Source organism: Apodemus sylvaticus, chromosome 1 (assembly GCF_947179515.1).
Source record: "Apodemus sylvaticus chromosome 1, mApoSyl1.1, whole genome shotgun sequence".
Taxonomy (NCBI): Eukaryota; Metazoa; Chordata; class Mammalia; order Rodentia; family Muridae; genus Apodemus; species Apodemus sylvaticus.
In genome coordinates this window covers 129,201,183-129,213,374 of record NC_067472.1, presented here as the reverse complement: position 1 = coordinate 129,213,374, position 12,192 = coordinate 129,201,183, and the positions used below count along the sequence as shown (strand labels likewise).

The following is a 12,192-nucleotide window of genomic DNA, read 5'->3' as shown; positions in this document are numbered from 1 at the left end:
ACATAAGTTCTTGGGGACAAAAGCATAATTAGAAACAAGACACTGACAGTCCGGGAGCCAGGTCTCCCTTCCACCTGGGACAGACACTCAGCTTCCTGTTTCAATTCTGTCTCTTCTCCATCTCTTCCAATCTGTCTCCCAAACTTGCCAGTGTGGGCAAGCCTCTTGTTTCTCTGCCTGCCAGCAGCATGATAGTGTCCATCTTACTACACTGTGAGAATCATAACCGAAAGGGGGGTCCACAGCATCCAATCTCACCAAATATCAGTCCCCTCATTCCCTCTCATTCTATAGAGGCTGCCATTACCCAGAGCCATCCCTCCCCATCTGCTACTGCCTTGTCCAGAGCCCCCTAGAGCAGTGGTTCTCAACTTTCCTAGCGCTGAGACCCCTTTAATACAGTTCCTCATGTTATGGTTACCCCAACCATAAAATTATTTCCATTGCTACTTCAAGACTTTAATTTTGCTACTGTTATGAATTGTAATGTAAATCTCTGGTGTGCAGGATATCTGATTTGTTACCCCTGTAACAAAGGATCATTCAACCCTACCACCACCACCACAGGCTTATGACACACAGGTTGAGAAACTCCACCCTTAAAGGTCCCAGCTACCTCTTAGTCCCAATAACCAACAGATGTCCCAGATGCCTGGTGAGGAAAGAGCTATGCAATCAGGTTCAGCATGGTTCTTGCAAAAAGAGGCAGAGAAGTAAGGTGCTCAGGTGCTTCTGAGCAAACCGTGCATGGGGCACCACCCTCCCCCATTGCTGTCACTCTACAATGTAAAGCTCACACGGCATCTCTGAAGTCCCTGGTACTGTACAGTTCTCGGGACTATGACTCTTCTTCATCTTGGTATCCAGGTTTGAAACAATTCTCAAACTTCATGCCCTGGCCAAACACAAAAGGAAAATAACACAACTTCTTATATCCCTGGCCAGACTAGAGCCCTCTCTAAGCTTCTGGGACAACCAGAAGCCACTTGCCCTGACTTCCACCAGACCTCTTCCTTTCATGCCCTTTGTGTCAAGATTGGGCCAAGGACCCCAGAGTTGATGTCTGGCTTTTTTTCCTCTGAGGTGACCCCCATCCCTGCTCTATACAACTGCTTTAGCGCCTCCGTTTGCTTAACCCCCTGCCCTAGTGCTTCCGGTCCCCCATAATGAAGCTAATGGACAAAAGAGAACACAATTAGCTTTCCTGAAGCTGGAGAGCTGCCCCCAGCTTCCACCCTGCCAACTGACCTGACCTATTGCTGCTACTGCTGCTGCTGGGAATCCTGGTGCATGCTGGGAAACCAAGTGCATGCCGGGATTTCAGTCAGTTCCTCCATGCATTTTTGGGGTTGCTTGGAACTGTGAGTTTCTAATCCATGGCGTGCGCTTCTTGAAATGAAGCTAAGAACTTCGTGAGAAGAGAAGAGATGCCAGCGATATGGAGATGAGGTGCAGCACAAGTTGAGCAAGGTACCTAAGAATCAGGGATGCTCAGAACACAAACTGCATGGAGTTGGCCAAGAAGACCCAGAGGAAAGTGCATTGCTATCTAGCATAGAACTGATGTAAAAGTCTAGATTGCTGTTATGGTCAGCAAAACCTAAATCCTATGATGAATTAAAGTTCTATTCTGAAGCCAAGGCTCTGATTGATCCTAAGGAGGCCACCCATCAGCATACCATTGGATCCTGGATTTCAAGTAAACATAATTGCATATACCAAGAATTAGGCTCCTCCAGGTTGGGGCTGTAGCTCAGTTGACAGAGTGTTTGCCTAGAATCTGCAAAGGCCTGAGTTTGATTTCTAGCACCACATACACCAGCGTGAAGATGCACACCTGTAAGTTCAGATCTCAGGAAGTAGAGGCAGGAGAATCAGAAGCTCAAGATTGGCTATGCAGCAAGCTCACGGGCAGCTCTGGAGCCTTATATAATGAAGACAGCAGAAGCCCTACCCCCACCCCAGGCCTCCTGGCTTCCCAGAAAGGTGTAGAAAGACAAGTCTGAGAGATTCGGTTCTCACTGTGGCTGTTAATAAATTAAGGAAAAAGCTAATGACTTACTAATTTGGGTCTTGCAAAGAAGTTCATCCAAAAAGAACGCCTTGGAAGCAGAAGAGCAAAAGGAGGAAGAGCCTGCCGCTGACAAAGAGGCCTGGGTACCCAACTGAATCCCAGAGTCTGCATTCACTAACTGAGGAGCCAGCGAGTCTCAGCCAGCTTCCCACATTTAGCCAGACGCCCCTCTAGAAAGCAGAACTCATGGAAGACGCCCACCTGAGGCTTTAAGCTGGAAGATCACAAGAGAAAATGTTGGGCAAGGTTTTGTTCTCTACTCCTCCGCCCCACCCCACCCCACCCCACCCCACCCCACCCCACCCCACCCCCAAAAAACCGCTCAGGCTTCATTTTTACAAATACCCTCAAATCTTATTCACTGAAGACAAAGACACTATCTACAACTTGGGAATTCTAATGAATTTCATGCAAAAGTCCCATGTGGCCATTTTTCTTGTAGTTCTATATACCCTCAGACCACTTCTAGATGGTTCGTTCCAGAACATGGTTTTGCCTGCTTGTCCTTGTCTCATGAGAGGAAACCAGGCGAAGCAAGACTTCTCACCAAGCTTTAAGAATTTCACTTCCAACTTCTTTGTCTACTACCATGGCCATGGCCAATCCAGATGCCCAGCTTCTTGAAATATTCACAAGAGACGGCATCCTGAAGGAACTCCATGCTTGGGCTCACAAACGGCATTTGGCTTCAGAAGCACCAGAAAAATGACTTTCTGGGTTTCTCTCCAACCCAGAAAAATGGCTCCAAAGCTCCAAGATTGCCCATCAAGAATGACACACATCCAAGGAAAACTGTCTGGCTCTTTGGTTCAACAGTCCAAGATGGTGGCGCCAACGGTGGCGGCAGCAGCAGCAGCAGCAGCAGCAGTTCTCAGGAGATCCAGCTAGGCCCCTTCCAGCCTCTGGGGAGCAGCAGGGCTGGCTACCCATAATGAAGCCATGGTGCTCGTGAATTGCCAGCAGAGGTCCTAATGGCGGCCCTTGGTTTCTTGCAGACATTGATGAGTGCCTCTCAAGCCCTTGTCTGAATGGAGCCACCTGCGTGGACACCTTGGACACTTTCACATGCTTATGCCTTCCGAGCTACAGAGGGGACCTGTGTGAGATCGGTACGGCCGTCTCGGCTTCAGCTAACGTTACTAACTGCTCAAGTCCTAATCCCTCACTCTTTCCTTCTAACCACAGGTTCCAGGCCTGGGCTGGGGCCCACACGTCTACCTGGAGAGTCATTCTGGGGACACAACTGAGAAGCCTGCCTCCCATTCCCGATTTTTAACTCTTGTTCTTGCTTTTTCCCCTTTGGGACCCTCCCCTGAAATGTTGTCTGGTCTGACAGCAGGAGACATGTATATTTGGGAAGTGGGGCTCGGGAACCTTGTGTATACTAACCTTTTCCAGGGCTTGCAGACTTGCAGGCGGAGTCACAGAGCTCAGTGCATGCATCCTACTAGAACAACCCAGCATCAGTTCCGAAGACAATTGTGGGTAGGCTCAGTGGGTTATCGCTCTACTGATGGCCACAGATCTTCTCAGCATGATCATGGGCACTGTCTCGTTGTGTTCTCTGTGGGAGTTTCACATCCTTTCCATGACCCTGGGGAGCCACAATACCATGCTAACCAAGATGTCCTCCTCTTCTCCTGGCATGAGGCTGTGGTTGGTCAACCTGAGAGGACTTCTGTCACCAGTACGCTCCAATCGTGCATGAACAGGGACTGTGCATGTCACTCTCTCTCCATCACACCATGGCGGCTGCCTTCCCAGTACTACGCCGGTCTGTGCTTTCTTTCTGGCTCCCTCGTACAAAGCAAAAGGCTAGCCTGGAAGAGCAGTCTGGTTGCAAGGCTCAGGGGCTGAGTTTCCTCTGATGGGCCTTGTCAGCACCTCTGCTTCTGAGTCTGTGAGCCAGGAGCCCTAGGCAGGACCAGGCTGACACCCAGCATTCTCACTGCTGGTGCTTTCTAAGTTCACGCCAGCCTCTCTGGCCTCATGCATTCCCAGTGCCGAAAAGGAAGCCTGGGGCATTAGGGTACTGGCGGAAATGGTTCACAGAAAGCTGGCAGTGTGCATGGACTCAAAACCCTTTTCAACAAACTCTTGTTAGAGAAACTTCCAGAAAGCAGCTGAAACTCCTGGTAAATCTCCCTTTGATCCTGAACAGTGTGAGGGGGTAATAAGAATTACACATTCCTTGGAGGCATTGCCGAGGGTATGTCTGATGGACAAATTTAGGGTTCTGTGGTAAGGCTGGGACACTCATCTTCCCTGCAGCCTCCTGCCTTCTGTCTACACCCCAAGAAGTCAGGTGCACGAGGTCTCAGCTGGGCAGAAATAGAGAGTACAAGGATTTTCCCTCCAAGATGCCACTTGGGAGAAAGGTCTGGAACATCCACACAGACAACAGCTCTGGAACTCATTTGGGAAACAGCAGGGGCCGGGCTAGACCTCCTTATAGACAGGAAAGTGGTTCCAGGGCCACCCACCTGAGCCCTAGGCCTGAGTGCCCAGCAGGACAAGGCTCTATCACAACCCGGATGCAATGCCTCATGGAATCTTGTGCCTTGTCTTGGGTATCACTGCTTTTTCCAGCCTTTTTGGAAGTCTGTCTTATGTTCACTGCCTGTGTTGGCATGGTCCTCCCAACCATGCCCAGCTCCTTCATAGCCCTACATGCCCAGCTCAGCCCTCAGGTTCTGAGGTGGCACAAGTCCTGGCCCACAGGCCCGGGATGGTGTCTCTGTCTCAGTGTTGGGCATCCTCTGAGGCTTCCTTGGCCTCTTTCCAAATGTTTATCTTGACTCTTGAGGAAGGCACTGGTATAAGGGGACCCTCTTCCTCCTGGCCCCTACTCTGCCTCTTTCTTCTCCAACGGCCAACCTTCTGCTCCCCCTCTTTCCCTTTCCAGCCTTTCCAAGCACGTACCCCTTTGCCCAAGAAGACCCCTTCCCCTTGGGGAAAATCCCTGTCCTCCTGGAACAGGTAGACTTTGAAACCACCTAGATTGGAAGCTGCCTCTCACCCTGAGATATCTATGAGCTCCCTGAGTCCCAGGGCCCTCTCCTCCATGGAGCTCCAGGCAAAGAAGGAACAAGAGATGGGTTTAGAGTTCCTTTTGTCCAGTGTTCTACTGACAGATGTTTAACTACTGGCTCTCACAGAGGAGGAGGAGTCCTAACGAGGAGGCTTCTTTCCAGGCCTGAGGTAGCAACTCTTCCACCAGGGCCAGCCTGCAGTCACCCATGTGCCACTGAAGGCAGTTGGTTCACAATCTCCTCTTCTGCTCCTGATGAGCTTGCCCCAAGATGTCCCCACCTCTGTCCCTAAAGACCACTCCAAGACTCCAAACCAGGCCCTCCTCCAGCACACAGCATCTGTTCCAGATGAGACCATGGTGGAGCTCTGCAAGAGCCAACTCAGGGACCTGGGGCAGAAACACTTGCCTAGCAAGCATGCCTGAGGTCCCGGATTTCATTCCAGCACTGCACAAAATAATTAGAATCAAACTAATAACAACGGCAACCAGCTCAGATCCGCGGCCTAAAGCTTGGTCTTCTTTAGACTCCCAAGAGTTATTCTTGAGGGTGTCTGGCCTCACACAAGATTCTGTGGGGAAGAGGGTACCAGCCCCTCTATGCCCATCCTCTTCTCTGACCTCCCCCTAACACCCACAGCTCCTTTTCCCAGAACCCCTCAGTGAAATTTCAAAACCTCTCATCAGACTGTCCCTTTGTCCCCACAAGCTTGCTCGACCCTGCCAGGCCTCTACCCACCCATGCAGGGCATGAATCCATCCATGGGAGGAAATCTTGGGAGCCAAGGCGCTATCTCAGAGAAAGAAAAGATCCTTTCCCAGGTGGCATGCACACGGAGGCTTCCAAAACTCAGATGCTACTGGCTTCCTACTTGAGCCTCTCTCTAGCTGAGCCCGTCATGTCCCTCCAGGGCACAGCATTTAAGGGGCATTAAACAGAAAGGTCTATGACATAAGACCCAGGGCACAGCATACTAAACATAGAAGTCCATGCCACAAGACCGGCAGTGACCACACTCCCAACTGGCTTTGCCCCCTGTTCAAGTCCATGACCTGTGTTGCAGACCAGGAGCAATGTGAGGAGGGGTGGACCAAGTTCCAGGGCCACTGTTACCGCCACTTTCCTGACCGCGAGACCTGGGTGGATGCGGAGAGGCGGTGTCGGGAGCAGCAGTCACATCTGAGCAGCATTGTCACTCCTGAGGAACAGGAGTTCGTCAACAGTGAGTGTGGCAGGGGCTGAGGGACACAGCACTGAGAGAAAAGAACCTTACCAGTCAGAACTGAGCAGACTGGAGGTCAGGGTCATAGCTCAGTGGTCAGCGCGAACCTTGCATGTACAAGGTCCAGCATGGCAGAAAAAGAGGGAGGGAGGGAGGGAGGCAGAGCCAGAGAAAGAGGGTGCAGGTTGGCTACACTGCGGGGCAGGGAGCTGGAAGAAGGTCAAATGTTCCCACATTTTCCTCAGAAAAGGCACAGGTCACTGAGACAGCAGTCCCAGCTGACCCAGGAGGGCAGGCCCTGCCAGTCAGAGCCACCCCAGGTTAACCCTGTAGCTATCTCCTGTCTATACCAGCCTGAGGAGGTATTCCAATATATACCACAAACATGCACGTCCTGAGGCCCTTTCAAAGTCCCTAGAAGCTAGTGGCATGCTGCTAGGAACCACTTGCCTCCTTCCTCTCTCTCTCCGTGAGTTCCAGTCCCCAGACAGTGCAGAGTACCTCACATCAAGTGCAAGCCTATCTTCCTGTTTCAGAAAATGCTCAAGACTACCAGTGGATCGGTCTGAATGACAGGACTATCGAAGGGGACTTTCGCTGGTCTGACGGACACTCCCTGGTGAGTTCCCAGAGAATAAGGAGTGGGAGGAAGACCCCAGGAACAACATGCATCAAATCTTGATGCAAACCCACTGTGCAGAGGCTATCAGGAGAGCGCAAGCAGGAACCCATAGGATGGGTTCAGGATAGGACTTCAGGAAGGAAGGTATAAGATGGGAGAAGGAGCCAGAAGGAAATGAAGGTGTGACAGCAAGCCACTGTGAAAAGTGTGTGACATTTGAGTTTCCTATGGGCAAAGGACTAGTATCTATTCAAAGCATAAAATATATAGATCACTAGACAGTGTAAGAAGTCAGTAAATAAGGAAAGGCCATCCAGAGACTCTCTCACCTGGGGATTCATCCCAGTTACAGGCCCTAAACTCTGACACTATTGTGGATGCTAAGAAAGGCTTGCTGAAAGGAGCCTGATAAAGCTGTCTCCTGAGAGCCCTCCCAGAGCCTTACAAATACAGAGGAGAATGCTCGCAGCCAATCATTGCACTGAGTGTAGGGTCCCTAATGGAGGAGTTAGAGAAAGGACAGAAGGAACTGCTGGAGTTTACAACCTCATAGAACAACAATATCAACCAAACAGACTCCCTCCCCCCCCCAGAGCTCCCAGGGACTAAGCCACCAACCAAGGAGTACACAAGGCTCCAGCTATATATGTAGTAGAGGACGGCCTTGTCAGGCATCAATGGGAGGAAAGGTCCTTGGTCCTATGAAGGATCTATAGCTGCCCCAGCATAGGAGAATTGAGAGCAAGAAGGCAGGAGTGGGTGGGTGGGTGGGTAGAGGAACACCCTCATAGAAGCAGGGGGAGGGGGATGGGATAGGTGTTTTTCTGGGAGGGGGGAAACCGGGGTAAGGGGATAACACTTGAAATGTAAATAAAGTAAAAAAAAATTTTTTTAAAAGAGAAATCAGTAAATGTCAGTGAAACACTGAACCCTATGAGGAATGAAGCCTTGGGGGTTATGAGCTCCTGAAAAGGACCAGAGTCAGGCTATGTGACCAGGTGCCTAATCTAGGATCCACAGCATCCAGGATGACCCTGATCAGATCAGATTCCCAGCAGCCTTTGCGGGTGCCTTACAACCCAGATGTCCGGTGAAGGAAAGGAAAAAGGAGATGGGGGAGCTGATTGGGAAGGAAGTGAGGTGGTCAAGCCAAGCCATACTACGTCAGCCCTTCCCTTACCATTTTGCCTCGCCTTTCCACAGCAATTTGAGAAGTGGCGTCCAAACCAGCCTGACAACTTCTTTGCCACCGGAGAGGACTGTGTGGTGATGATCTGGCATGAGAGAGGCGAATGGAACGACGTCCCCTGCAATTACCAGCTGCCCTTCACGTGTAAAAAGGGCACGGGTAAGAAAGGCTCGGGAGGAGGGGGGAGGAATAAGACCCCGGCTGCAAGGGAGCTGCTCGCTATGTGACCTGAGCGAGTTCTCTCATCCCCTAGATACTGGGGGCTGTGGGAGCATCCTCAAGAGGCCCATGGATGCCCATGTGAGGGCCTCTCATGGCATCAGCATCCTAGGGCCACTGGCAAGAGCAAGGAGACTCCTGGGGACCTTTCACGAGGACAAAGAGGAGATGAGAGTCCTGGGCTAGAGGGCAGGCTCCTCACAGCATGTCAGTCCCTCAGATGTCAGCAACAGAAAGTCACCCATAATGGCCTCTGGGTGGACCACCCTTTCTTTGGGGCGCCACAATTGCTAATCACAGAATCAAAGCCTGGATGCTTGCCCTTTAAGACCACGGGCATCACAGTGCTTAGAGAACCTGGCCTGGGGCTTCTCCTCACAGCCTGTGTCCTCGGGCCTCCTTTGGGCCCCACTTTTCCCAGCTTTAGACATTTTCATAAAGAAGTCACAGGTGTCTCATGGGACTGTCCTCTTTCCCCATCTTCTCCCCATTGTTCAAGGTTACTTTTATACCCTCTTCCTGCCTCCCAGTGCCACCAAGGAATCCAGATGCTAGAACTGAGTATCTCAGGATTCTTAGTCCTGCATTTTTCCAGCAGACCAGACTCAGCACTGGGTAGCACAACCTAATTCCTTTCTCATCATACCATGGGTTCTGGGATAACCTTGTCTCTGCCTACACGGGTCATCACAGAAGATCTCATGAGATCCCTTCCTAAAAGACATTTGTGCCCCCAGTGGCCTGTGGAGACCCCCCAGTGGTGGAGCATGCCAGAACCCTCGGGCAGAAGAAGGATCGCTATGAGATCAGCTCCCTGGTGCGGTATCAGTGTACTGAGGGCTTTGTCCAGCGCCACGTGCCCACCATCCGGTGCCAGCCCAGTGGGCACTGGGAAGAGCCTCGAATCACCTGCACAGACCGTGAGCATTGTCCCCCTGGTCCCTCGCATGGCACAGAGTCAGGTTCCACCGACAGGGCCTTCTTCGCTCTCCCCAGAGCAGAGTGGGAGCTGGCACTGTTCTGCAGGTGCCATACCATGCTAGGGGCTAAGCCACACAGGGCAGGTATGGAGGGTCTCTCCATCAAAAGAACACTGGTCCCCACCACAGAGAATGCTACTGTTCCCTGACAGGAGATAAGAAAGCTGTAGCCTGGGCTGGGACTGTCTCCTGAGCCTAAGGAGGTTTAGTGAGAAATTCATCCCAGGGGAGCAGGGTGGTAGCAGCTTTGAGTTACATTCCAAAGCCCACAATGCACAGGGAGGGGCTCCCGTCCACGTGGAAAGGCTGCGTGCGTGCGTGCGTGCGTGCGCAGAGTCTAAGGTTGGCCCTGCCTCCTCCCCTCTCACCGTTTTCTTCCCACCTCCCTTTTGCTACAGCCAACACCTACAAGCACAGGCTACAGAAGCGGAGCTTGAGACCCACACGGAGGAGCCGCCCCAGCATGGGCCACTGAGACGAGCTTCCATAATGTGCCCAGGATGCTGAGCCCAGCGGCCAGCCAGGCTGACCGTGCATCCCACCCACATGGTGTCTTCTTGTCGCTTTTTGTCATATAAGGAATCCATTAAAGAAGGAAAAAACCCCACATTGTGTGTGCCCCACTCCCCGTATCACCCAAGCTGCATCTAATTTATCCCCCTCTCCCCCCCCCCAAAAAAAATGCCAAAGCAAATTCACTGTAACCCGTGGACTGAGTTTAGAGACATTTCTTTGATTTCCCACCGTGCCTTTCCAGAGACCAGTGCAGGGACAGGGTGAGAAGTAAGGGGTTAAATTAAATAAAGAAGATTATTTTTTGTTGTTGTTTCCTGACTTTACCCAAGATTAGTACACCGGTTGGTTACTTCTCCTCTAGGGAGAGCTAGGGGGGCAGAGGAGGAGCTGGAAGGAGGCAAGGCCAGGGAGGGAGGGGCAGGGCGGGCCACAGCGCTTGAAGAACTCAGAAGAGGCAAAGTACCGCTTATTGTGCTGGACAAAAGGAACAGAGGTCTGTGCCATCTATGAGGGAAGGAGCCTGGGGCAGGGAGCAGGCTGGCCAAAGGGAAGGGACGCCATAGTCCCTCCGGCCCCTCTCCTAGGGACCTTTCATCTGGGTCAACCACCCTAGCAGGTGTCATTTCTCGGCTGGACTGGGTAGGGGCACTTCCTTCCCAGGGTGCTCCGCCGTCCCCTTCCCTCTCCCCACCCCGGGACGGTGCAGGCACCAGTGTTCCGTGCACCTATTTATATTTTTGAAAACTAAAGATTATGATAATTATAATAATAAAGACATTGGAAGAGATCTATTTCTTTTCTTTTCCCTTTTTAAAAAAAAAATAAAATAAAATAAAATCTATTCTACATCTTATTTAATCGACAGGTGACCATGATCTGGGACCTCTATGGAGTCACACTTGGATCACATGACTCCAGAGTGGTGTGTGAGTCACACACACCTGAGTGTGTGTGCTCAGTAACAGCTAGTTGCCTTGTCAAAATGACACGTTTGATGGATCCTCTCTCGGACTCTGAGAGTGTGTGAATACAGAGTGTTTGTGTGAACACATATGACCTATTTGTGTGTGTGCCTGAACGTGCTTGTCCCCCTGTGTTATTCGGTGGTTTGGAGCAGGTTTGCAGATGGGCGCACTGGAAACTTAAGATAAGCCATGAGGCTCAATGAGCTGAGACAGGAGGACTGAAAGCCTGGAGCTAGCCTAGGCTACATAGTAGGACCCTGTCTCAAAACAACAAAAGAAGTACTCAGAGAGACTAGATGCACCAGACTTAAATAGCCTGTAATCCCAGCTACTTGGGTGGTGAGATAGTCTGAATAATTTGGTGGGCGAGTGCCTGACTAACAGATATGTAAGACCTTAGGTTCGATCTCCACGAGCAAAATGGGGTAGCATGTTGCCTGAAGGGCTGAGATAACACACTGGAGTGAGGCAGGGGAACTTGAATTTTTAACAAATTCCCAGAAGCTGTTAATCACGCATGATGGTGTAGACATGTAGTCCCAGCACTGGGGAACAAGAGGATTGGAGTCTAAGGCCATCCTTAACTATGCAGAGAGCTCAAGACCAGCACAGGTTATGTGAGACTGTCTTAATCCCTGCTCCTCTCCCTTTCCCCAAAAGGAAACCGACTTAGGGGCCAGAGAGATGGCTAAGGGGCTAAGAGGGCGTTGCTGCTCCCGCAGGGCATCCGTGTCAAGTGGCTCACAACCCACAGGTAATTCTAGTTCCCGGGGATCCAGTGCCCTTTCTGGCCTCTGCAGGCTTCTGCACACACTTGTCCATACACACAAACACATGCATGCATGCACACACATACACAGAAAAAGGCACACACATACAGAGACACACACACATATACACACAAAAAGATATATATACACATATGCACACATACCAATTTTAAAAAAGAAGAAAATAAAAACTGACGAATCCCCTGATGGTTAAGCGCCAGGAGACATCTGGATGAAATACAGGTCTGGTTCCCGGAAGCACTGTGAGGGAGAGAAATAAAGACTCCTCGGGTCCTCAGCCTCTGAGATCCTCTAGAAAAGCACAAGAGCCCCTGTTTCAGGAAAGGCCCCTCCTACTCTCTTCTCCTGAGACCCTCAAAACTGGGCCATCATGGGGTGGAGAAAGTGAAGAAGGGAACCAGATCTCCAGCGACTGGGCCAGCAACCTGAGGCAGGTATGCTGTAGGTTAGACAAGGCCAAACCAAACTAGCATGCACGGGTAGCCCAGGGGAAGACAGAGGGCAGAAGTTATCCCATGCTGACCCAGGGCTGGCATCCCCAGTCCCTGAGACTAAGGAGACAAAGGGTCAGATACAGGGCTC

General features: G+C 51.2%; 1 protein-coding gene across 2 annotated transcripts in view; it reads left to right on the top strand.

The window, feature by feature from the left end:
- The window catches only part of Acan (aggrecan), a 31,719-nt gene extending 21,906 nt beyond the window's left edge, over positions 1-9,813 (top strand). The window contains exons 13-18 of one of the 2 annotated variants that reach the window (XM_052178344.1): positions 3,070-3,183; positions 6,170-6,328; positions 6,865-6,947; positions 8,154-8,298; positions 9,096-9,278; positions 9,737-9,813. In XM_052178344.1, the coding sequence (XP_052034304.1) occupies positions 3,070-3,183; positions 6,170-6,328; positions 6,865-6,947; positions 8,154-8,298; positions 9,096-9,278; positions 9,737-9,813 (761 nt within the window). The remainder of the gene's footprint in view (positions 1-3,069; positions 3,184-6,169; positions 6,329-6,864; positions 6,948-8,153; positions 8,299-9,095; positions 9,279-9,736) is intronic. The other variant, XM_052178352.1, reaches the window with a different exon arrangement.
- The last annotated feature ends 2,379 nt before the right edge of the window (positions 9,814-12,192 follow it).